At 43.4% G+C, this 25,445-nt stretch overlaps 3 protein-coding genes across 5 annotated transcripts; 2 read left to right on the top strand and 1 right to left on the bottom strand.

The window, feature by feature from the left end:
• Positions 1 to 844: 844 nt before the first annotated feature.
• rnf181 (ring finger protein 181) lies at positions 845 to 3,859 on the top strand. Of its 2 annotated transcripts, none has more exons than XM_083673546.1 (6): positions 845 to 890; positions 1,500 to 1,627; positions 1,780 to 1,913; positions 2,498 to 2,613; positions 2,805 to 2,879; positions 3,207 to 3,859. In XM_083673546.1, the coding sequence occupies exons 2-6, from the start codon at positions 1,542 to 1,544 to the stop codon at positions 3,264 to 3,266; spliced, it is 471 nt and encodes a 156-aa protein (XP_083529672.1). In that variant the 5' UTR covers positions 845 to 890; positions 1,500 to 1,541; the 3' UTR covers positions 3,267 to 3,859. The 2 variants fall into 2 exon arrangements, with proteins under 2 accessions (XP_083529672.1, XP_083529673.1); XM_083673547.1 differs by lacking the exon at positions 845 to 890 and adding an exon at positions 1,037 to 1,408.
• A 2,861-nt stretch (positions 3,860 to 6,720) lies between these two features.
• Positions 6,721 to 12,272, bottom strand: tmem150aa (transmembrane protein 150Aa). The gene is made up of 7 exons (XM_083673048.1): positions 12,008 to 12,272; positions 11,828 to 11,875; positions 11,560 to 11,646; positions 10,997 to 11,064; positions 10,130 to 10,257; positions 9,833 to 10,010; positions 6,721 to 9,076 (listed from the first exon to the last, which is right to left on the bottom strand). Exons 1-7 carry the CDS (start codon positions 12,070 to 12,072, stop codon positions 8,775 to 8,777), a joined length of 876 nt encoding a protein of 291 aa, XP_083529174.1. The 5' UTR covers positions 12,073 to 12,272; the 3' UTR covers positions 6,721 to 8,774.
• Positions 12,273 to 13,969: 1,697 nt separating this feature from the next.
• On the top strand, positions 13,970 to 23,870 carry LOC310807122 (prominin-2-like). 2 transcript variants are annotated; one of them, XM_083673434.1, is made up of 24 exons: positions 13,970 to 14,105; positions 14,465 to 14,712; positions 15,034 to 15,080; positions 15,320 to 15,528; positions 15,656 to 15,776; positions 15,896 to 15,959; positions 16,079 to 16,168; positions 16,741 to 16,919; positions 17,118 to 17,186; positions 17,467 to 17,530; positions 17,735 to 17,885; positions 18,752 to 18,910; positions 19,624 to 19,747; positions 19,877 to 19,968; positions 20,147 to 20,231; positions 20,398 to 20,544; positions 20,910 to 20,981; positions 21,080 to 21,169; positions 21,310 to 21,363; positions 21,486 to 21,566; positions 21,894 to 21,962; positions 22,304 to 22,393; positions 22,822 to 22,934; positions 23,405 to 23,870. In XM_083673434.1, exons 2-24 carry the CDS (start codon positions 14,490 to 14,492, stop codon positions 23,448 to 23,450), a joined length of 2,439 nt encoding a protein of 812 aa, XP_083529560.1. In that variant the 5' UTR covers positions 13,970 to 14,105; positions 14,465 to 14,489; the 3' UTR covers positions 23,451 to 23,870. The 2 variants fall into 2 exon arrangements, with proteins under 2 accessions (XP_083529560.1, XP_083529561.1); XM_083673435.1 differs by having other exon boundaries at positions 14,037 to 14,105; positions 14,468 to 14,712.
• Positions 23,871 to 25,445: the final 1,575 nt, after the last annotated feature.

Below are 25,445 nucleotides of genomic sequence, written 5' to 3'. Positions count from 1 at the left end.
GTATTGAGTTTTGACAACACTGATAGTGCACCATGTTAAAAAGTCGTCAAAACTGGTTTCATGACAATGACATGACAATGAGTTCAGTGTTCTTCAGTGGCCTTGCCAGTCACCGGATCTAAATCCAATAGAATCCAATAGAACACCATTGCGATGTGGTAGAACGGGAGATTCACAACTTGAAAGTGCACCTGAAAAATCTGCAGGAATTGCGTGATGCAATCATGTCATCATGGACCAGAATCTCAAAGGAATGTTTCCAACATCTTGTGGAATCAACGCCACGAAGAATTGAGGCTGTTGTGAGAGCAAAGGGAGGCCCTACCCAGTATTCATAAAGTGCTCGGTGAGTGTATATGCCTACTAGGCTACACTCCTAGCTCTCCACTTTGCACCGTATTATATGTTTAATGATGAATCGGCGTCACATCGAATCTCCTAAAAAAACTCTATGGCAAGACACATCATTCACACATCATCACATCATCATTTACCCAAGTTTCATTAAAAAAAAAATTGTCCCAGTGTTGTCGGAGAAAAAGCTTGTGACATGAACGAACGGACAGAGATCTAATCATATCTACTAGTTCTTCTGCTAGTTCTTCTGCTAGTTCTTCTGCTAGTTCTTCTGCTAGTTCTTCTGCTAGTTCTTCTGCTAGTTCTTCTACTAGTTCCAGAGTCAGTTTTACTGTCCCCCACCGATGAAATCGGAGAAACTGCCTCTGGACCAGTGCTTCGCCACTGCTCCTTTGCCCAAACCCCGTCTGTATCTGATTGGCTCTTGGACCGCAGCAATGATTTGTGATAGGACAAACAAATGTCACATGGGGTTGCGTTGTCATACCCGGTAGAATGACAGGCAGAGTATTCGACGTTATGTCAAAACACAGGTATGCTTTTTTATTTTTTTTATTTTTATTGTTGCTTAACTTTTTTAGTTCTGTCTTTTTAGACATATGAATGGCTATCCCAGTATACTGTAATAGGTCTACAGACGTTCCCTTAATTTGATACTTTAAAAAAAAATACCTGAGCAGAATTCTCTTGAAATGGCAAGGTTGCGGGCGATGAGGGTGATTAATGAGCTAGCTAGCTACATAGCTAGCTAGCAAGTCTGGTCAATGAAGCCAATTTACCAGCAAAGACATCTTTTTTTTTAAAATAAAATTGGAATAGCTACCCGTGTTATTAAAAAGTTAGGACTAAATTCATCCAGTCTCTGTACGTTTCTTAGGTCAAAGTGGAATGAGCCGGTAATAGCCGGTAATAGCTAACTTTGCGAAGACAACAATGAATGACCGAGGCAGGGGTCTGACTAATCTCTGGAAAGAAAACGTGTTGGCCCATACATTCATCATCAGAAGCTTATACATGGAAAAGCGAAGTGATTTATGAATGGGAAACTATTGTTCGTAGCTATATGTTCTTCATAACAACGACCTCCCATTCCAGTCAATCAATTAGACAGTGTATGATATGTGATTGTTGTTTTCTGCCAGATAGCTGCATGTACTGGAGTAATACTAGCTGGCCAAGCGAGCATGGCGTCCTACTTCGATGAGCACGACTGTGAACCCACGAACCCTGAAGAACAGTACCGCCAGAATGCACTACTTGAACTGGCCAGGTGAGATTAGAAATGCTCTCTGCTCTGTTGTGGATACCCAAAGAGTCAAACATATCCTCTGGTGCTTGCTTTGCCATCTAGCCTATCATCTGTTCTAAAGCTCATCCCATTATCGTAAACCCATCACTGAGTCAGTGTTGATCTCTGTGTAGGTCTTTGATGCAGGGCCTGGACATTGACTCGGGAGCATTTGACCTATCAGACTGGGACCAGCGTCTTCCTCCCCCAGCTGCTAAAACAGCAGTGCAAACCTTACCTGTAGTCATCATCTCCCCAGAGCAAGCAGGTGAGGCTGGGGTGGTCTGGCTGGGGTAGAATGTTTTTCTTTGGCATACAAGATAAAGACCTATAATCTAGTGGTCTAGTTACAGCGGAGGATGATGGTGTACAGTAGAGCATGGTTCAATCAAACCTACGCTTAAATTGTAGGTTTGATTCCCGCTGGGACCATGTTTACACAAAACGTATGCACTCATTGTACTGTAAGTCATTTGGATGAAAGTGGCTCTGAAATGGTACCTTCCCCCCTGATAAACAGCAGGTGGCCTAGAGGTTAGAGAGGCCGGCCAGCAATCGGGAGGTTGCTGGTTCGATCCCCACCCTAGGAGGGAGCTGGATGTGAGCTGGTAACTGTAAGGTTACTGGCGTCATATCTAAGGCTCCTACCACTGCCTTGAGCAAGGCACTTAACCCCTAACTGCTCCAGCGGTGCCGAATATGGCTGCCCCCAGAGCTCTGTTCTCCCTTGCAGGTGTGGTGTGTGTGTGTTGTCTACGAGATGTGTTGTTTATGAGAATTGATTGCATGACCAAATAAAGAGTCTTCTTCTTCTAGTCAGGGCTTTTAACCCTCTTTCCCCCCCTCGCACAGACAAGGGACTGAAGTGCCCTGTGTGTCTACTGGAGTTTGAGGAGCAGGAATCAGTCCGGGAGATGCCCTGCAAACACCTCTTTCACTCAGGCTGTATACTGCCCTGGTTAGGGAAGGTAAGGGGCACCGAATCAACACACCCACTGACATGTTCCTCCCAGTAGGCTGTATATGTTTTACTTAGGTTGCTATCCTGCACCTCTTTGGGTTTGATGGTTATGAATGAATATGCTCTGCCTACCTGGGTACAGTGTGCTGTCTGAAAGCTGTAGGAATCCCCGAAACTCTGCTTTCTGTCTCATCACAGACCAATTCTTGTCCACTATGCCGCCTCGAGCTACCCACCGACAATCCAGAATATGAGGAATTTAAGAAGGACAAGGTGAGTGTTCAGATGTCCAAGGTAATTATTTACATTTACATTTATGGCATTTAGCAGACGCCTTTATCCAGTGCTAGAAGAAGGAAAAATTACTCTTTTTTTTATTTATTTTTTTAACAGGAGAGAAACTTGTGCAGGTGGGTAGTGGGGGTGAAGAGGTCTTTGAGAAGGACCGTTAAGATGTAGCCTAAAGATTATGTTATTGTAATTATGTAATTATGTTGTATTAGGTGATAATTCCCGGTGTGATTTTACTTGGAAGAGATAAGGAGGCCTGCCCCTGGTCAGCCCAAGCCTGTTACTAAACCGAGTACTCGTGTCTTTCAGGAGCGAAGAAAACAGCGAGAGCACAGGCTGGAGGATCTACATGGAGCCATGTACACATGACTGAGAGGACATCCACCAGAAGATGTAGCTTATTTCACACGTCTTCAATTCAATTAGAGAGACTGAGAATGGCGGCAATCATTTTGTGTGGCTTTTATGTTTTAAAGTCTGTAAATATGTCCTTTTTCTTTTTCTCTTTTTTTTTTTAAATAGTCATTTGTACAGTGACCTGTTTGTCATAATGAAAGGAATACTGAGTCGGTTCTCAATGAATTCATAAGTTTGAACTCTTTATATTCCCTGCCTTAACATGCATAACTCTCTTTTTTTCCCCCCCAAGATGCAATACCATGACCAAAACCAATGTATTAAATGACATTATGGATTTTCTGGCCTCCCATATTTTACCAGACTATAATTTTATGATGTGGTTTTTATTGTTGATTGCTTTGTCATCGTCAACACCCACTCCAGACAGGTTATTGATGTTGAAGCAAGGTCACTCTGTACACACACGTGACTGTGGAGGAAGGACCAAAGCCTATGAACATATTCAGTGCTATAACAACAACCATACTTTTTTTCTCAGGTTCTCGTTCGCGGTGGGTTGTAAATAACGACACCATCGATTATTTCCTCAAACATTAAAAAAAAAAAAAAGGTTGTTGATTTTGAGTCATGTCTCATTTGTATGAAAGATTACGAAATCTGTAAGTAAGCAGCAGCACACAGACCGTTCCCATGGGTGCTATGAGTTATGTACTGCAGTAGGCATACAGTATGCCTACTGCCCTCTATTTCAAGACAGTAGTGATTGATTTGCCATATTTGCTGATGACGAAGAAGAGTCCAGTCTTGTAGAGTAAGGTCTAGGATCAGGTCTCTCATGTCCATATAATCTTATTCATTATTAACTAAAAGGTAGAATCTGATCCTAGATCACCACTCTTACCCTAACCCTGTAATGCTCTAATGCAATAATAGAGAGTTAAGGTAATCTGAATGCAGTATTGATACAATCATTTCAGAGGGTATCACCTGTCACTCTCTTCTCTATGAAGATGCTGCTTAACCCTGATCATCCCAGTCATGTCTCTGGACCTGGAACAGTCTAACATTAAGCTACCCATTCATGTGTATGCTCACTGGAATGTATGTTAGATTCACTCACTGAACACTTTATTAGGAACACCTGTACACCTTCTCATGGTGGAGGTGGTGTCATGGTGTGGGGAATGTTTTCTTGGCACACTTTGGGCCCGTTAATACCAATCAATCATCGCTCGAATGCCTGTAATGGTTGAATCAATATCTGTAATACTAAATGCTAGTAAGCGCTAATAAAGTTGATAATACTAATCCTTTCTGCATTTAGTGATGTAAGCATTAAGCATACGATGGATGTTTGTCTGTTTAAGCATTAAACATGTAAGGGATGTCTGTCTGTAACGACTGGTGACCTGTGAGTCGCCCTTTTGTTCTGACCGATGAGTCATGGCTTGCTCATGGTTTGCTCCCCTGACTTGAGTCGTAATAATGGAACTAATAGAAGTTGAAGCATATATTTACGACATAGCTTAAATAGCTACTAATATTTAGGACCTGGCTTTAAGATGCTAAGAACAAGTCTTGCAGTTGACAAGATCCATACAAGTTACAAGACCTGACTGTTCCTAACAGATAAGGAGATCGAAGACCCATCTCTTCAGGCTTAACTGTCCCTCCAAAAGACCTCTTCATCCCCACTACCCTCCCTGTGCAAGTTTCTCTCCTATAAATAAATTAAAAATAATAATAATCTTCCTTTCTTCTAGCATTGTGACTGCCAAAAGCCCCTTTATCCATCAAGATTATTTTTTCTTGATGGATAGATGATTCACTTACTTAGTCAAATGCATTTGTTGTAATTCGCTTTGGATAAAGGCTTCTGCTAAATGCCATAAATGTACATGTAAAAAAAATACCTCTCCCTCTCACCAAAAACCCTAGATTTCCACAACAATACCACAGTCTATTTGACTATTGTTGCTGACCACGTGCATCCTTTCATGGCCACAATTGACCCATCTTCTAATGGTTACTTCCAGCATGATAATGCACCATGTCACAAAGCAAAAGTTGTCTCAAACTAGTTTCATGAACATGACAATGAGTTCAGTGTTCCTCAGTGGCCTTCCTAGTCACCCGACTGAATCGAATAGAACACCTTTGGGATGTGGTAGAACGGGAGATTCACAGCTTGAAAGTGCACCTGAACAGTCTGCAGGAATTGCGTACGTTAGATGCACGTTAGAGATATTGTACCAAAAGAACAAAGAATATGCTTATAATTTATCAATTTTATTTCATATTTGAATATAAATCTCTGACAAAAGAAAATAGCTAAATGATAGATAAATCATACATATTTACAGAAGGAATTTATAAAAAGAAAACAAAAAATATTCTCTGCAATGCTTTGTTAAATTTTGGGGATTAATCAGCTTTCCTCCCATACTGTCCATAATAGAGGAAATTGAGTAAAATACATGTTTGAAAAATATGTAAAAGGTTAAAAAAAAAAAAAAAAAAAAAAAAAAAAAAAAAAAGAATCACTATTACACCTTTCAAGACATTATATCTGCACTGCTGTTTTCCAGAATTCAAGACATCTTTAGACTTACAGGCTGTCATCTGCAACTGGTATTCTCTCAAACACTCACAGAAACACACAGCTACAAGATTCAACAGAAGTGCAGGATTTGGAACAAATAAAAATGAAAAAAACAAAAAACAATCAGAAGTATTGAAATGTCATTTTATCATGTTTTGGCCTGTCGACTGCAAGAGTACAATTTTCATAAAAGCTGCCGGTTGAAGTCTAACTTTACCAAGTTACAGTATGGTTAATTGGTGAAATACATCAGAAAAATAAGGTTCTTTGAAATCATATTGAACATAGTTTTTTGGCTGGTACAGAATGAGGAAAAGGCCAAACAGAGCAAGCATACAAAAGGAGCTACAGAGTTTTCACATCAGAGAAGTGTTTTCCAGTCACACAGAAACAACCCATTAAATTCCAGTGATTCCAATCTTGTTGGGCAAGGAGAGAAGGAAATACCATCTACGCATCTGCTCTGCATCTGCCTTGAACAAGTTCAATCATGTTCCCTCGCCATAACAGAGGTAGCTGATATGACAAAGACTTTACGTTTCGATGGCTTCAAAAAAACCATTCAGTGATTGCACATGAGTTGAAAACATACCAATACAATGACCCAAAAGAGAATACTTTGTTAGTGATATTGTCATAGTCAACCATAGTTCACCCCTGAAGCAGACCACAGACACGTTTGATAAGGGCCCAGTAAGGGAGGAGCCAGAGTGAGAGAGCGTGCCATCCCAGCTGACTTTGCATTTCAACTGGTCACTGCGTTGGAGATCAGCATTGGCCTCCAGGTGGCGCTAATCTGTCACAGATTGAGAGGGCCTCACCTGGGCCATATTTGGTAGTCACTTTGTAGTAAAAAAAAAAAAAAAGAAAGGAAAAAAGAAAAGAAAAAAAGGTTTTCTCTGAACCGTTTACCATTGATTACTATTGTCTAGAATGTTTGGCAATGATTAAGACCTTTTTGATTTGCCGTTCATTGGTTTACAAATCATACAGGCTGATGTCGATCGAAATGCCCCCGGCAACGAGCACCCGGTTACACTTACTCACAAATATCCTCAGGGCATTTCAACATCAGAGGTGTGACGGAAAAGGAATTCAACAATACTCCAAACATACTGACACAAATCAGACAGTCGTTGGGTCAATGGCACAAGGTCTACAGGCAGCCACCCCTGATACAACCGCTCTCAACACGTACAGTAACTCACTGAGTACATTAAACAGGCTTTGATGTACAGTATTATAGAATGATCCTAGTCCAGAGTGTACTTCCCATAACAACCAAATATGACTTCCAAGGAACCAGCCTGGAATCCACAAGCACACAGAGAAGACAGACACCGGATTGTGAAATGACTCATCGTTGCACTTCTCCAAATGGGTTCAGTTGACCTTTTTTCGAACCGTACTTTTGACCGCATGAAGTACTTCAGTAGCTCCCCTCCGTTTCGGAAACAAGAGCACTGTGTTCAAAGAAAAAGACCCAGAACCCTCACTAGAAATAAAGGCATCACTCCATTGCCCTGGAGTGTAAATTGCCAGATAAAAAGGCCATTATTGCACCAGAGCTGGAGATGTCGTAGGCCTAAAACAATAAGGTGACACTAAGTAAAAATGTCCCCATACATAAGACAAGTAACCAATGGGAAATCAGGAAGTTGAAACAAGGGCTGAAAACATAATTGGCAACAAACAAAATGAAGCAAGAGTGATTGAGATGCAGAGGTTTTGCTCCAGTGTAAAAGGAGCTTCTTGAACAGACCAGCAGGCTTATGTAAGCATTCTACACTCGACTTGTCAACTAGATGAATATAGTATGTCATCTATTCTAGAGAATAATGAATTTAATGACCTAACATACAGAGATATCATTTTTAAACAATAAGAAACTATAAGTCATTCGTATATCACTTCTCCACGTGAGGCAGCTATTCAAGATATTCGGGAGGATATTGTACACAAAGTGTGTAAATTGTCTTGTCAAATTACATCAATGACTTCCACAAAATCATTCTACAGTTCATTTGTACTTGATTGATAAATAAAAGGCGTGTGCATACAAACCTGTCAGTTACATAACAGTATACTATCTATAGTTCCACTTCTCAAACATTCAATATTTTTCTACTACGATGCTTTTTAACATTGGCAGAGTACACACACACACACACACACACACACACACACACACAAAAACCTCAAACCGAGTCAGATCAAACGTACGTACTCTATTCTCTCATTCAAAAGTGTGGGCGTGCAGAGTTGAGCATGTCAAAACGGCATGAAAGGGTGGCCACTGGGGGGGCACCACTGCCTCCCAGGTAGAGGAAGGCTGTGTAAAAAAAATGTGGCAAAAAAAACAAAACAAAAAACATTGTGGCATAAAAATTTGTAAAAAAAAATAATAACATATTTTCCGTCTGCCCATCCTGACACAATAAGGATGACCACAGGCAATACAAGCCCCTGGTGACGAGCAGTCAAACAACACTGAAGAGCTTATTGTATCAGTGCAGGCCTTTGGGCCGACCGACAGCCATCTTGAAAAACATTCACGGCATCGTCTACCGCCCCCCCACTACCCCCCCCCCCCCTCGAAGTGTTTCCTCCCGAAGATGTCAAGGAAATTTCACCGTGTGAGTGGGAAGAAAAAAAAAACGGACGGCTTTTATTACGACACACAAAAAAAAAACAATACAGCAAATACCGACACGGTAACCTAATGTGTCGATCCCGTTCTCGTCATTTTCATGTCTTTGTCTTTCCTCTTCTTCCCTCGCCGTCATAGACCATGCTCGCCTGTGTGTGTTGGTTGGTTACTGTTAATCCCCCACCCCCACCACCTGCAGTACATTTTGGGGGGAGGGGGGGGGGGGTGACATCTCTCTCCGGCGGAGAGCGGCAGAGCCACAGAGCTACAACATGGCGATGCTCTCTGGGGTGCAGTTGAGATGGGTGGAGGTGCTGCTGCCGCCGGGGGACTTGAGGCCCTTGGTGCCCCCGCCCAGCGCCCCGGACCTGGCCCCGGCCCCCAGCATGATCCCCGAGCCGTGGTGGTGGAGCTGCTGGAGGCCCGCCATCATGGTCTCATTGGTGACAGTGCCGAACTCGTAGGTGAAGGTCCCGTAGAAGACCAGGATGTCCACGGTGAACACCCACTCACAGATAGCTGCTGCGTGCTGCAGGACAAAGCTCTCGTGGATGAAGAAGATACCGCCTTGGGTTAGAGGAAGGGGGGGGGGGATATGAGTCAAGGAACAAGACGGTGCCACGTCAATACATCCAATGGTACGGTCCAACACCTGGCCTGGGTTAAATCTAGCCATCTAAGCAGACTCAAGCAAGTATTTCAACGACTATTTCGACCCCAGGTCTGGTCAATATCAAGTGCGAATCGTATAGCCCTGTTGCTGTGGACCTAGTTCGGCTGTAGTGGGCTGAAATAACATGCTGGTACCTCCCCCATATGGTTGACTACGGCTCAGCCAGTGAGGCAGAAATGAGAACATCTGTTTCTAGTCTCCCTGTGGCTTCCAGCAGCAGGAGGAGGAGGAGGAGGAGGATCGGGGGGCGTGTCTCTGAGGGCTTCACACTACTGAGGGAACTCATGTTTTATTAATGACCCCAGCAGAAACTCCTCGCTTAGCCCAGCGCACGCTCGGCCACAAACCTCCCCCCCCCTACATCCTCTCATGACAGACACAACCTCCTTCTCTTCCTCCTCCTCCTCCTGCTCCAGCCAGCTGAAATCTGCTTATTCATCATCATCACCGAAAAGAATGTCAGCGATACTGGTGGTTTGGCGGTTTCGACATAGCAGAGGGTTTGATGACAGTTATGAGTACGACACATTACATTCCACGTTTGTAGATTGCTCCATGTGATAACATTCCTCCTCCTTCCTCCTCCCCCCCCCCCCCTCCCCCTCCCTCCCCCTCCCTCCCCCAAACAGCCAAGCAGGAAGGAAGGATACTGAGGACGAGGGAGACCAGGGCTCCGGCTGCCAGCCCCACGCGTACATGTGCCATCCAGTAGTCGAGCGCTGTGACCGCCACCCGGTAGGTGAGCACGCACTGCAGGCACACGAAGAGCAGCCCCGCGGGAAAGGCGACGCCCGCGCCCACGTAGTGGAGAGATTTGGCATGGTCCACCTACACGGGGGAAACGTAAGACACACACAAAGGGTTCAGGAATCGTCAGGGCAAAAGAAAAACACATCCGGGGGGGGGCGCGCCTTGCGGGGGACGCACCGTAAAGGAACAAGATATACCTGGAAGTTGCCCACCATGACCAGGCCCACTGCGTTGGTGCAGCCAGAGACCAGGCCGCTGGTGTTGATCCAGCATCGATGGCTGTGTTCAATCACCTGGGCGTAGCGCAGAAAACACACCATCACCACTGGGGGGGGAGAGAGAGAAGAGAAGGAGAGAGAGAAGAGAGAAGAGAGAGGAGAGAGAGAGAGAGAGAGAGATAGATAGATAGAGAGATAGATAGAGAGAGAGAGGGGAGAGAGAGAGAGGGGAGAGAGAGAGAGGAGAAAGAGAAAAGAGAGAGATAGATAGAGAGAGATAGATAGATAGATAGATAGATAGATAGATAGATAGATAGATAGATAGATAGATAGATAGATAGATAGATAGATAGATAGATAGATAGATAGAGAGAGAGAGAGAGAGAGAGAGAGAGAGAGAGAGAGAGAGATAGAGAGATAGAGAGATAGATAGATAGATAGATAGATAGAGAGGGAGAAAGAGGGGTGATAAATAACAGAAAAATAAGTCAAGGAGGAAGGTCATGGATGCTGAGGAGGGGTGGAAGTGGAGGAAAGGCCACATCCATTATTGATTCGAGAGCACAGCCTATTTAAAGCCACCCTGTGCGGACCTCCGTGCTGCTGCCTAGTGGCTACGATGGCCTAGTCACGGCGTTCCATTCAAACAAGACTAGTTTATATTATTCGATTAATACAACGTCCTGTTTTAATGGTCATTCGATTGACCAGAGCGCTGAAAATGAGAGGCTGGGAGACATTTATTATCGAGGGCAAAACATAGGGTGTACAAAATGTTGTTCAGGTGTGTTCGCCTGACCGTGAACTGATCATCTCTGTTACTCAACAAAACGTGTGTGGTCTTACCCATGAAGGCTCCGACGTTCCCGATCAGACTGAACAGACAGCTCTCTGGAGGGAACGAGCCGCACTTACTACAGAGAAGAAGACACAATGTCAGCATGGGGGGGGGGAGAGGGGAAATCCACTGGCCTTTACCATCAAATCATATTAAGATAGCATCGCCATGCTTTGAGCGTTACAGACAGTCACACACGTCACAGGCATAAGCTTTGACTTTTAACCCCCCCCCTTCCTGACTCGATACATCTTTGTTCTGGCGATAACGCGCTTGGCCTTCATTTGACAAATCTGCTGTTCTATTGACCATAGGTCATTTTTAGGAACGAGGGGCCACTGTCGCTGTCTCCGTCACACGTGACGATGCACAGTGAACAGCACGAAGACACGCGAGTACCGTCGTTCCCCGGTTAGACTAATAATACACCGATTTAATAGAGTCAGTTTATTCAGCGTGTTTATTCCGCCACAAAATAAGGTGCTACTTCATGCTGCGAGAGAGAGACACTCTCACTGAAAGAGACAATAGGTCCCTGTGTTGCGTCAGAGAGTGGCTGGGAATGAGAGACCTTATGAGGGGGATGTCCTGTATGGTGCAGCAGGTCTTGGGGAAGCCTGGCCGGGCGATCTCCTCTGTACATGTGACGTTGTAAGACCTGCACACAGGAGGCAAATACAGCGGTTGAAGCATCGGCTCCAGTTAAATCCATGTTAGGCGTCCGAGGAACCCAACACCAGATGCATGCGAAAGTCTCAACATCAGAAGGCGGGTTTCACAACGCGATCAACGTCCGCATGACGCCTTAGCGACGACCACTTTTTTCCGACTTTGCTCACCAGTTCTCCACAGGACAAACGTGATGGTTCATCACTGCCATGGCATAGCTGTGTGGAAAACAAACAAATAGACAAACAAGTCAACAACTAGAAAACGGGGGGGGGGGGGGGGGGGGAACGACGACGACGACGACACATGACTCGATAAACAACTTTCTAACACGTCCTCAGTCAACTCACACGATCCATATTCCCGTGATGGAGAAGGCAGAGAGGCTGACAGGCAGGACGATCCAGGCAGTCATTGGGCTGGCAGTGTGCTGGCTTTGTCCAAAGCATGAGGGAGAGGAGGACTTCAGGCCTGGAGAAGCGAGACAATGGGAGGACCAGGTGGGGTGGGGGTGGGGGGTGGGGGGGTGGGGGGACACTAACAAGCAGGGACACACATGAGGGGGGACATGAGAGGAGGACGGGAGGGGGGATGGCACACTGCACTCTGCTACCTCACTCACTGCAACCAGCAGCTATCTAATAACAGGAGAGAGGGGGGGAGAAGAAGGGAAGGGGGGGGACAGATAGAGAAACAAAAGGGTAGATGTGAGGTATAGGAGCGGGGGGAGGGAGAGAAGGGGGGGGGGGGGGTTGTTAGTGTTTTATGTTTTGCTTTCGATTGGCTTGATCAATCGAAAATCTCTATAACGTATGCCTTATAAAAAATAAATTAAAAAAGCCTTTGACAGCAGCAATGTACCTGCAAAAAGTTGACAGGCCATGGTAAATGATTCTGTGTTGACTGGAGTCATTTCAAAAGCATAGAGGCCACCATGAACAGTGTCATTTTGCAAAGTGTGCAGTTCTGTGTCTGACCTTCGCTCAAAGGGATTGGAATGAACTGAGAATGACCTGTTCCAAGAAAATCACATTGGAAGCTCTGAATAAAAAGGAGCTATTGTTTTCCAGCCTAATGTAACTCTACTTCCTTCTCAATCGTGACTTGGAAGAATCTTGGAATTTTACCACCCCATTAGCAATCTCTTTGTAAGATCACCCCTACTATGACTGAGGTGGTCAAATGCTTACATGGTCTAAAATGCTAATTCCTTTGTGGTCCACTTAGATACACTAGCTATGGACACTGACAGTAAGCAAAAACTCTGGTACTTGCAAGTAACATTCACAAATCTGTCACAACTACGAGCGAGTAGTATGGCTGACACATGTGCACTGTAGTGAGCATAGATGGCGTGTATGTACAGATAATTAACACTTCTTTTCAGACCATCATGTCCCTTTCCTGGCTCGTCTAGTGGACAGATTAGCTAGCTTGCTAACATTACAAGCTATTAGCTAATATTACACTCAACTCATCATCACAACAATCACAGCAGCTAGCTAGCAAAGCCAGGATAGCCCCCCCCCCCCAGCTGAGGCGATCGTACAGTAACTTAGGTGAATTTGTAAGTTAACTAGGAGCTGATGGCCAGACAGGTTGTTTACACTGGCGAGGTAATCCTTCCCCAGATATTGCTATTCCACCTCAAATAGCATAGTTAGCTAGCTAGCTGCAATAGAACAAAAGAGAGGAGCTACGCGTGCTAGCTAGCTTTGACCCCAAGCTATTTTTTTTTGCTTGTTAGCATGCGGATAGAGAGACATTTTACAAAGGCGATGTAAAGGTCCGCAGCAGTATATGCCTAAGAAATATCAGGAAAATGATTTTTACACATACCCCAAATCCTGCTGTTCCCAACACGGACCTCAACAACCTTGATTTCCCTTTAAAACTATCCTTTCTGTCGGGCCCCCACACGAATTTGCGTGGCACTCGAGCACCGACACTGTAACTGTAGTTTTTTCCGTCCTCAATGTCCACCACTAAACCGCTTTTAGATAACATAGGAACACTACATTACCCAGAAACATAGTGGCAGAGGCCGGGCAAGAACGACCTAGCCTACCGCCGACCAATGAAAAGTTTATGTTCCCAGGCATCATAAATGTAAAAAAATAAATAAAATAAAATAAAAGATATACACATATACAGTAATGCCACAGATAAAGTCAATCAGGGGTGTTTGCTAAAAGAATACAACATTTTCACAGATGTGTAATGTATTCCTATACATATCTAGGCCTGATTAATTAGGCCTGATTATGTAAGATGCTGCATGGATAATGTTTGTCTCGGACAGAATCGTGTATAGCCGGTTCCCAAGTCTCCTCCTAGATTGACTATGTGCGTGTAATATACCTACATACAACACAATGGTGCACACAAGCTTGGAGGACGGACAATTTTCACTTCTATGGAGAAAAGTCTCTCTACCTACAATTAAAGGTAACATTATAACTTACATGTCTTACATGTGTGGTTATCATCCATATGTTGTAGGTCTAGTCCAATTAATTGGCCATGTATTTTTGATTCAATAGCAACATCCTGTACACCAAGATGAATGCTAATATTTAATTTTGAATTTTTTTTTTGAAAGTACTTGAAAGTAAATGACAAGATTAATGTGATGAGGATGATGAGCATAATGTTGACGACGATGATGATAGAATATTTTCCTCTTAATGCCAGAATCACGGTGAATATTCCCGTCACTGACGTTATTATTATTATTATCATCATCATCATCATCATCATCATCATCATTATATACATTTTAATAATCATATTTGTGGTTATCTCAGTAGGGCATCAAGGGCCTGATGAATCATGGGGCTGTCACTCGGCAGTTCTCTCTGGGTGGTAATGTTCCTACTGAGTGGTGGAGACTCGACTCAGCGCTGCCTCAGCAGAGACTGCGACCTGCAACCTTTCCTCTCCTTGACCCAAACTCCAACCCAGCGGGTGGAAAGTTCCGCCAGTGGCCTGGAACCCCTTTATAACTTTGCCCGTGTTTTTCTCGAGGCAGTACAGCCGAATGCTTTCCCAGAGGGTAAGGAACATTGAGGCCCCTCTTGTTGATTTATGATGCTTTCTAATCATATCTGTTGCACAGGGAGTTTTTCATTTAAGTCAGGACAACAAATCATTTTTTAATCTGTGGTTTTAACCCATCAATGAGGTGATTGATTATTGTCTTCACAGGGCATTACAGGAATAATATTGTATATTTTTCCTTTTTTATGAAGCCTTTTTTTCCCTCATAATCACAAGCAATGCCATATCCACCTACTTACTTTCCTTTATACCAATAGTATAGCTTATAAATACTGTCACTCCCAATATAAACAATGACAAATGCTCTCCCTTTCAGATATTATGTCTAGGTTGTTCATTAATAAACAACAAGACATTCCTCAGGTAAGAAACAATGATCATAGCCAACCCTGGAACTGTATTTCCGTATTACTGCTTCCTGTTTCAGATGAAATGCATATTTCTGTTTTCTTAATAACAATGACATGGCATGATGGCAGAAATCGGAGGACGGCCTCCACTGTTTTGAATGATTCTTCTTCATTAATCAGTGTCAAAGGTACATGGAGAAAAATAGTCTTGTCTCAACAATGATATCATGGGTTTGTCTTCCCTCTCAACAGCTGGTGAGATATGAGGCTGGGTACCTGGTGTGTTTGATTCTGGCTGTGCTCTACCTGTTACTCATGCCCATCATTGGTGGAATTCTTGCCTGGCAGCATTCTCATACCATGAAGGCAGAGATTAGCGTCCAGTCACCATCACTGTCATCACGTAACCATCAAGATATTGGTGTGGCAGCTTGCTTAATTCTCGTAACCATTTTACTCCTGTAAGAAAGTCTCTCTTTTTCTCCCTCTCTCTCTCTACATACAGTTATCAATTGTAATGTTAATGTATTGTATATCTGGTGTCTCTTTTTTTTAACTGCAAATATGAATGGATGTTTTTGTGTGCAGGGTAGGGGTGATTCTAGGTATAAACACAAACAGCAGAGTTCGTGAGAGCATGTACCCCAGCCTGAATCATTTGGAAACCAATGCAAGGATCATTGAAGACGGTCTGAATTCTATTCCTCAGGTCTGGCTTACACCATAACACTCATATAAACTGCTCTAAAACCAAAGACAATACCCTCTTTCCAAGTTTGTTTTCTACTTGGCATTTGTATAAGATACAGCATTTCCTTTTCTTTCCAGAACATGGAAACCGTCATGGAACAGTACTCCATTCCTCAGGCAGAAATCTCAAAGGCTGTAAATGGTAATACAATTTATGTTGTTGGATTGGTTATGGTTCCCTGCGTTTTGTTCAAGTAAAATGTCCTCTCTGGTAAAAAAATGTTTATAAATATGCTGAAATATGCAATACTATGCTTCCAGATGCTGATGACACCATTGGTGCAACATTGATCTCATCTTTCAACAGCGACGTCAACAAAGCTCTGGCTGACTTGTCTGCTTCTGTTGGAGGTGGGTTTCCCACCTCACCTCTCTCCAAATTGTCTTACACTTTGCATACTATGCTAACTCACATGCACTCTGTTTTTTGACTGTGCTGTGATCATAGGTAGGTACGGAATGCACAGAGAGCAAGCCAATGGCACTCCCTGTACCTCATTACAAAACCTGGACATGGGAGTCAGAGATCATGAGTTGATACATATTTTGCTAAATATGTATCAACTCATGATCTCTGACTCCCATGTCCAGGTTTTGTAACAGGTACAGGGAGTGCCATTGGCTTGCTCTCTGTGCATTCCGTACCTACCTATGATCACAATCATGTGATTGTCCCTGTTTTCTTTGTATACATTCTGTAAAGTATGTACCATAAGATTACACCCAGTCTCCAACAAGTCTTCTAGAAGGTTATCTTTTCAACAGGTACAGACATATGATCAGTCAAACTCAAATCGAACTTGACAAATAGAACTTAATGGCTGTCTTAATGTCATTTCTGATGTTTTTTATTCAGGTACTGGATGTGAATAAATGTTTGTGGCATACAGCTCATGTATACTTTTCTCACTGCATGTCTTCAGATGCCATTGGTACCACTGAGAACCTGCAGACAGTTCAGACGAAGAGGACAGCTCTGCAGACCAGACATACAACCCTGCAGAGAGAGCTCCAAAAACTGCAAGAACGACTGCAGACTTTTAACGTTTGCTGTGACGTCCCTGACTCTAGCAACCTGGAAACAGACGCTGACTATAGCCTGGTATGCTTTACCCCATGTCTACCTCTAATCCAGGTCTCTCTACTAATCCAGGTCGGCCTCTAATCCAGGTTCCATGTCTGGTGGCAGCAAAGGATTCAGCTACCGATCAATGAAAACAAAATGTAGCCTTTAGATTTTGGATGATACGTCTGGTATTGATTGATATTACAGTAACTGCAATTGTGTTTTTTATGGCAGATCCCCAGTGTAGATGACAAGCTGGAAGGAATGCCGCCTGCCTCCGACCTTGCAGGGCTTGTTGAACAAGTGAGCATGAACAGGATTAGATTAACCAATGAAACGTCCAAAAGTTAAAGATTCAATGCAAAGGTTATAAGAATTACATTTTGGTTGTGATTGGTTGTATGCATTTTACTTAGAAGTGTGAAAAATTGGACATTTTCCTATAACACAGATACAGAATTGAAAAGTTCATCATAGATATGTTATGCCAATCTATGTTGGAAAGTATGATATCTTACTGCATTGAACAGTATATCATCAAACTGAAATCATCTGTTTATCTGACTGAATACATCTTTACTAGGGTAACTTATCCTTTCGTGCCATTCCACAACTTTGTTCAGACCAAGTAGCACCCACTGTAGAAGGTGAGAGTAATCCTACAGGAATAAAACAATTGCCCTCTTCTCTAGAAATAGGTCATGTGCTGTCATTGACAATCTTCTCAAAGCAATTTCCAATGAAATAGCTATGGGTCAAACCTGCAATTCGATACTGTTACATTACTGATACATTATGATTAAAATATGAAATGCTAACTCACATGCACTCTGTTTTTTGACTTATAATAGCTCTCATGTTGGAACTGAATGTAACCCAAGAGCGGTTAATGAACTCCAGCCGGAATTTCCCGTCTCTACAGTCTCTCACTGACACCGTGTCTGAGGTCAGAGTGTCTGTGAGACACTTTGCAGGTCCACTTCAGCACTATGACTATGTCAGGTAACATTATAACTATCCTAATAATGTTTATCAGTCATAGAACTGTATTATTACAGCAGCACCAGATCAGTAAAGTAGCTCTGTAGTCAAACAATAACAAAGCAGTCACCCCACCACTTTTTTTTTGGTAAACAGCTGAGGGATGTTGCTGGAAAAATGTAACCACTCTCAAATTCATAGATGAAGCTACGGATGTCTGGACTAACCATCAATGAGATCAAAATGATAGTTTTAACCATGTTTTGGAGCTATGCAGTGTTTGTTTAAAATTACAAGAAAGTACAATTGGAGTAAAACAAACAAGTGCATCTGGACAATAAACTGGACTGGACTGGTAACACAGATGTCCTGTACAAGAGGGGCCAGAGCCGGTTTTATTTCCTGAGGAGGCTCAGGTCCTTTGGTATGTGTAGGACTCTGCTGAACATGTTCTACCAGTCAGTGGTGGCCAGTTATGGTATGCTGGGGAGGTGACATTAACAGGCTGAACAAGCTTATTAGGAAAGCTGGTTCTGCCCTCAGTGTCACCCTGGACACTGTGGAGGAGGTGGCCAATAGGAGGAAGAGGACCAAACTCCTGGCCATCATGGACAATCCCTCCCATCCCCTACATGACACTCTGGCAGAGCAGAGAAGCTCCTTTAGCAACACATTACTACAACCATGTTGCACTAAGGAGCACCATAGGAGATCTTTTCTGCCTACCGCAATAAGACTGTGCAACTCCTCCTCCGGCTGGCTCGATCGGAGTGATCAGAGTCAGGCTGGGGGATGTTCAATCACACTGGACTGTTCTTACTGTATATGTTTCAGATGTCTATCAGATGATATTCTTTTAGCTGTATTCTCTTTGGCTCACCCTGCAGGTGGGCAGTGGCAGTTACGCTCTGCACTGTGATCCTGGTCATTGTGATTCTGCTGTTGGCTGCTCTCTCTCTTGGATTGCCTGTGCTATTCTACCCAACCATCTACTCCACATACCCAAAGGCCGTCCTGGAACATACAGCGGTCAGCCTGTTCAAGGCGTAAGTATCTCACTGGGCTGTGAACTGATTGTGATATATTGTGCCTTGCATCTGCTCTCCACAGGTTCAAGGTCCTTTTGAGACATGGTAGTTTGTTGTAAGGACATACACTCACTGGCCACTTTATTAGGTACACCTTGCTAGTACCGGGTTGGACCCCCTTTGCCTTCAGAACTGCCTTAATTTCTTGTGGCATAGATTCAACAAGGTGCTGGAAACATTCCTCAGAGATTTTGGTCCATATTGACATGATAGCATCACGCAGTTGCTGCAGATTTGTCGGCTGCACATCCATGATGCGAATCTCCCGTTCCACCACATCCCAAAGGTGCTCTATTGGATTGAGATCTGGTGACTGTGGAGGCCATTGGAGTACAGTGAACTCATTGTCATGTTCAAGAAACCAGTTTGAGATGATTTGAGCTTTGTGACATGGCGCGTTATCCTGCTGGAAGTAGCCATCAGAAGATAGGTACACTGTGATCATAAAGGGATGGACATGGTCAGCAACAATACTCAGGTAGGCTGTGGCGTTTAAACGATGCTCAGTTGGTACTAAGGGGCCCAAAGTGTGCCAAGAAAATATCCTCCACACCATTAGATATTTGCGTTAACGAGCAGTTGAACAGGTGTACCGAATAAAGTGGCCGGTGAGTGTATAACCGTGCTGGCTGTGATGGTCTACATTAGCGTGTTGTGATACTGTTCCACAGCGCTGTGGTGCTGAGCTTCCTGTTCTCCTGGTTGTTCATCATCATGGTCTTCGTCACCCTGTTCATCGGAGGGAATGTCCACACCTTGGGCTGCCGGAGCTGGACCCATGGCCAGATCTTCAAGGTAAGGGTTCCAAATGTGCTGTAGGTCAGGTCAGGTCATGCAGGTTACTGTACATAAATAAACAGGCCGTTGAATAAAAAAAAAAAAACTACAAACTGTCTATTAAACTCTATCGTTCCGTTCACACAGTTCCTAGACCAGCGTATGGATCTTTTTATGAGTCTCAACATCACTAATGGCTCTGAGACCAACCAGACTCCCAGCACCTCTGCAATCTACCGGTAAAGCCCTCCGTTGTTTCTTGAATAACAGCTGCCCTGTTCTGTCATTAATGTTCCACAATGACTTTCACCACTACATTGTGTCTTGGGCCAGTTAAACTGGGCCAGTTAAACTAACTTTGGCACACTCTATTTCGGGTTAACGCAACGTCTGCACTGTCACTGCTCTTTGTTTCAGTGGCTGTGAGACGGGCCAGTCTTTGTTCCATAGCATGGACATGAACCAGCGATTTGACCTGGAGGACTTCCTGAATGCCAGCAAGGTGTTTGTCCTCAAATGTGGCGTATTCATATTTCACGTATTCATATTTCATAATTCACTGTGATAATTCGATGGTTTGCATTGTTATTTTGGAACGGTAGCCAGTGATTCTGTACGTCTTTGACAGATTTTTTCCAAAAACCTGTGCTTCTTCTCCTTCCGTTTAGTACATGGAGGGATTCCAACGGACGGCTCAGAATCTGTCAGTCAACTTGAATGACTTGAAGCTGCTGCCTGACCAAGGGAGACAGGGTCTGCTGAACTTTAGAGGCAGTGGGATAGACAGTATCAACTATGAGAGGTTCTTTCTGCTGGTACGAAACAGCAAAGCTGTGTGTGTGTGTGTGTGTGTGTGTGTGTGTGTGTGTGTGTGTGTGTGTGTGTGTGTGTGTGTGGGTTGGTGTGTGTGTGTGTGTGTGTGTGTGTGTGTGTGTGTGTGTATGTGTGTGTGTGTGTGTGGGTGTGGGTGTGGGTGTGCGGTGTGAGTGAGTCTTTGTGTGTGTGGGTGTGGGTGTGGGTGTGGGTGTGGGTGTGGGTGTGGGTGTGGGTGTGGGTGTGCATTCGTGTGTGCATTTGTGTGTGTGTGGGCGGGCGTGGGTGTTCAATCTGTACGTTGCATTTTAAAGCTAGACATAGACAGCTACCGTACATAACAGTTGTCTGTGTATTGCCACTACAGCTGAGTCGACCAGTTGTGAAAAGAGACCTTGCAGCTTTTGCCGATGAACTGGACGAGAAGGCAAAACTTCCAGTGAGTTTTTATGGGATAAGGTAGAAAAACAAAAGGACAGTAGCAGTGAACTGTGTCAATTGTATTGTGCAGCATTATGCACTACGGTATATCCCCAGGCAAATGAAGAAATCAAAGAAGATTTGAAAGCAGAGGCTGCAAACGTCAGACACCTGGACGACATCGCCAAGCAGCAGACACTGGATGCAGTGAGTTCTATTCTCAAATAAATTGATGTGGATTATATCTTTTACATTTTCATGTGACCTATAATCAGTTTGACCTATAGCTGTCCCAGTGAATGCCTTGTCTTCGCGTTCATTTTTTATTTCATTTTGTCATCACTCAGGGAATAATGAACACAAGTGTGACAGCCTTGAGGGACATCAGCAAAACCTACAAGGTACAGTTTAATTACTGAAAATGTCATCCCTAGAAATTGGGTGTGTCTTCATCGCAGGGTGATCATCCAGGTGTGGGGATGAAGCATCATTCCCTTACCAGATCATTTCTCTCATGCTATAGGATAATGTGGACACGACCCTGGACAGCTTCGACCAAACTGAAGTTGCTCTCCGCAAGCAGGTCCCTCTCATCGTGGGGAATGTAAGAGACCTGTTCATGTTCTTCACCATTGCTGACAATCAAAAAAGTGGAAGCCAAAAAGCCGTATGATGGGATTGAGTAGAACAAGAAAAAGATATGGAGTGGCCAAAAATAGAATCCAATGTTGTTGTTTTTTAACATGGCTAGGCCTTTTCATATGTATGGTACATAGACTCACTTGCTGCGCAGTCTTATTGAGGAGCTTTTCACTGTCGCTGCAGAAAATGAAGACTGTTGTTTACTTCAGGGGTTTTAATAGCGACAGAATAGTGGTTCCAGGGCACAGTTCCATATCACACTGAGTGTGTTTTTTTTATTCTCTGACAGGTGACTCAGTGTACGTTGGAGAAAGGAGAGCAATGCCTGCTACGGTACTTAGATTGGGTCCGTCATACGGTAGGTATAGTAGCATACCGCAAGATGACAGAAAAATGACACTTTGCTCGGTGATTCAGAACATTCCACAGACACACTGACATACTGTACTATAGTTCTCTCAAACCTAAAACGGTAGAGGTAAATAAACTGTACGTCATTGTGGTAGTTTATTTTCAACCTTTGGTGTTTGGTGAGTTAAGGATATTGTGTAAGTGCCGAGTAATGGTTCAGTTCCTCATAGTTGCTTTTCATCTCAATAGAATAGTCGTAAACGTTCCAAAACCAGTTCTATTGAGAATCACACAAACTTACGGGTGTTTGGATGTTCTGTGAGTGACAACGTGCCTTCCTGTTAACAGATCTTGAATGACGTACTGGGTTGCCATTGGCTGGCCGTGTCTTTAGACAATGTGTACACAGCAGTCTGTCTGAATGTGATTGATCCATGGGTGAGTAGCATCCGTGTCACAATGTTCCATACATGCAGTCCATACACTTGTAACTGGGTCAAATCATCTATTGCCTCTTGAAAAATAAATGTGTGTTCCATTGAACATGCTTTAAAAATAAGGGGTTACATCAATACAAATACAACACATATGCATAGAAAAGATTACATTAAGACTGTTAGGAAGAGATTATGTTACATTTAAGTGCAGGTGGCGGCAGTATACTACACATCAAATACACAATCATCATGGTTGGTCTATTGCCCAGACTATTATACTTAGACTATTAACTATATTGCACAAATCCCAATTGACACTGCAAGTTTTCCTATTACGTTCTGCTGTCTGAGCATGTGTTTTAGTTTCAGTCATCTCACTCTCTCGGTCTCGGTCTCTGTCTCTCTCTCTCTCTCTCTCTCTCTCTGAAGAATGCATTCTGGCTGTGTTTGGGATGGTGTTGTGTGTTCCTGGTCCCTGCAGTGATCTTCGGCATCTATATAGCAAGACGCTTGAAGCCCATGCCTACCACTATTTTCATTGGGTAAGACTACACATAAATCCAGAACAAGATTGTTTTTATTGGGTAAGACTACACATAAATCCAGAACAAGATTGTTTTTATTGGGTAAGACTAGACATAAATCCAGAACAAGATTGTTTTCATTGGGTAAGACTAGACATAAATCCAGAACAAGATTGTTTTCATTGGGTAAGACTAGACATAAATCCGGAACAAGATTGTTTTTTGCCTTGGACCAGGAGTGTTTCCTGAACCTGGTTTGTGGTGTGGGACAGAGAAACCCCTGCTCCTATGTCAATTCTGACATTTGATTACATTGAGTTCATTGGCTGCTAAAGAGCTTACTACTTTAGCTCAGCTGCAAATTATCTAAATTATTTTGCTCCCATGGTCCATATTTGAATTGTGTCTTCTGACAAATAATCTGCCTTTACTAATTACTCTGTAGTTAATTCATTCTTAAAACAACCTTTCATGTTCTGTTCCTGCAGTAAGGACAATTTCATCTTGCCTGAGAAGAACCCTGAGAAGAATTAATCCAACTATCCATGAAGTACAAGAGGATCAGGGCTGGAAGATGGACCTTTTTCAATTTCTCAAACATCTTAAACAGCTTTTTCTTGCAATCTAGAGCCATAATTATATCTATATCCTTGACTAAAAGCATATCAGCATAAACATAAGCATACATCCATGACTAAAACACATGCTCAGTGGAGTAGCTTGTAGTCTAAGACCAGAGCCCAATAACCAGGAGTTACTCTAATTCAGAGCTCCACACATTGTTATGCTGAAAACCAGGGAACACTGTTTGTTTTCTTACTAAAGACAGAACAAATATGCATTTTCATTTACTTTTTACAAATTACGCTCAAATTCTTGTTAAATCCCTTGTTTCTTTTTCTTTCTTTCTTTTTTACAAATTAAATTTAACAAAAAGGCTGCTGTCAATAACAATATTGTTCTTGTTATATTTAATTCTACCTGTCGTTCCAATGTTTGTAATTATCCTGCCTATCCTTTGCTGCCGATCTCGGCTCCACTTCGAGTGCGCAGGATCGACCAACCTTGACGTGAATGACGTGACCCAAGGTGCACCTATCGGTTCTAATCATATATAGCGGGAACAACAGCAAACGGAACCGAACCGGGGCAGCAGATATTTTAACTGGCACTGACAGATTTTCTTTATTGTCTTCCATTTTATTAATGACAAAAAAACATGCAAAACAGTCAACCTTCAAAATGTCTAATTAGGAAAAAATACAGAGGACATGACCTCGAAGGCCTCAATGGCAGTACAGCCCTAGTACGGCCCTCAATGGTAGTACAACCCTAGTACAGCTGTCAATGGTAGTACAACCCTAGTACAGCTGTCAATGGTAGTACAGCCCTAGTACGGCCCTCAATGGTAGTACAGCCCTAGTACGGCCGTCAATGGTAGTACAGCCCTAGTACGGCCGTCAATGGTAGTACAGCCCTAATACGGCCGTCAATGGTAGTACAGCTCTAGTACGGCCGTCAATGGTAGTACAGCCCTAGTACGGCCGTCAATGGTAGTACAGCCCTAGTGCAGCCGTCAATGGTAATGGTAGTACAGCTCTAGTACGGCCGTCAATGGTAATGGTAGTACAGCTCTAGTACAGCCGTCAATGGTAATGGTAGTACAGCTCTAGTACGGCCGTCAATGGTAATGGTAGTACAGCTCTAGTACAGCCGTCAATGGTAGTACAGCTCTAATACAGCCGTCAATGGTAATGGTAGTACAGCTCTAGTACAGCCGTCAATGGTAGTACAGCTCTAATACAGCCGTCAATGGTAATGGTAGTACAGCTCTAATACAGCCGTCAATGGTAATGGTAGTACAGCTCTAATACAGCCGTCAATGGTAATGGTAGTACAGCCCTAGTACAGCCGTCAATGGTAATGGTAGTACAGCTCTAATACAGCCGTCAATGGTAGTACAGCCCTAGTACAGCCGTCAATGGTAATGGTAGTACAGCTCTAGTACAGCCGTCAATGGTAGTACAGCCCTAGTGCAGCCGTCAATGGTAATGGTAGTACAGCTCTAGTACGGCCGTCAATGGTAGTACAGCTCTAATACAGCCGTCAATGGTAGTACAGCTCTAATACAGCCGTCAATGGTAGTACAGCTCTAATACAGCCGTCAATGGTAGTACAGCCCTAGTACAGCCGTCAATGGTAATGGTAGTACAGCTCTAGTACAGCCGTCAATGGTAATGGTAGTACAGCTCTAGTACGGCCCTCAGTGGTAGTACTTAATTTACTTGATTTTCCACATTATTGTTACTAGACATGGCAAAACAACTAAATTCTGTATTTCATTAAATTTGCGATGGTTTATATAGTACAGGTGCTTTTTAATCATAACTACTTTATTTGTCACACTCTCTTCCAATAAATACAGATATGTGTTCTCATCATCGCATCTGCGCCGCTGGTGTAGTGGTATCATGCAAGATTCCCATTCTTGCGACCCGGGTTCGATTCCCGGGCGGCGCACGGTTTTTT

The sequence above is a fragment of the Argentina silus genome (assembly GCF_951799395.1).
Source record: "Argentina silus genome assembly, chromosome: 7".
In the NCBI taxonomy this organism is placed as follows: Eukaryota; Metazoa; Chordata; class Actinopteri; order Argentiniformes; family Argentinidae; genus Argentina; species Argentina silus.
The sequence above is the reverse complement of the archived record's forward strand: the minus strand, read 5'-3'. Positions and strand labels throughout refer to the sequence as shown.

What these genes read in the sequence shown, in the direction of transcription:
- rnf181 (XM_083673546.1), top strand. Translation starts at nt 1,542, where the DNA reads ATGGCGTCCTACTTCGATGAGCACGACTGTGAACCCACGAACCCTGAA. An exon ending in GCACTACTTGAACTGGCCAG is followed by an intron (nt 1,628 to 1,779) that starts GTGAGATTAGAA and finishes ATCTCTGTGTAG; the next exon opens with GTCTTTGATGCAGGGCCTGG. An exon ending in TACTGCCCTGGTTAGGGAAG is followed by an intron (nt 2,614 to 2,804) that starts GTAAGGGGCACC and finishes GTCTCATCACAG; the next exon opens with ACCAATTCTTGTCCACTATG.
- tmem150aa (XM_083673048.1), bottom strand. Translation starts at nt 12,072, where the DNA reads ATGACTGCCTGGATCGTCCTGCCTGTCAGCCTCTCTGCCTTCTCCATC. An exon ending in ATCACGGGAATATGGATCGT is followed by an intron (nt 11,876 to 12,007) that starts GTGAGTTGACTG and finishes TTTTCCACACAG; the next exon opens with CTATGCCATGGCAGTGATGA. An exon ending in CCTGGTCTCCCTCGTCCTCA is followed by an intron (nt 9,077 to 9,832) that starts GTATCCTTCCTT and finishes CTCTAACCCAAG; the next exon opens with GCGGTATCTTCTTCATCCAC.
- LOC310807122 (XM_083673434.1), top strand. Translation starts at nt 14,490, where the DNA reads ATGGGGCTGTCACTCGGCAGTTCTCTCTGGGTGGTAATGTTCCTACTG. An exon ending in GCCGAATGCTTTCCCAGAGG is followed by an intron (nt 14,713 to 15,033) that starts GTAAGGAACATT and finishes TCTCCCTTTCAG; the next exon opens with ATATTATGTCTAGGTTGTTC. An exon ending in TAGATTGGGTCCGTCATACG is followed by an intron (nt 21,963 to 22,303) that starts GTAGGTATAGTA and finishes TCCTGTTAACAG; the next exon opens with ATCTTGAATGACGTACTGGG.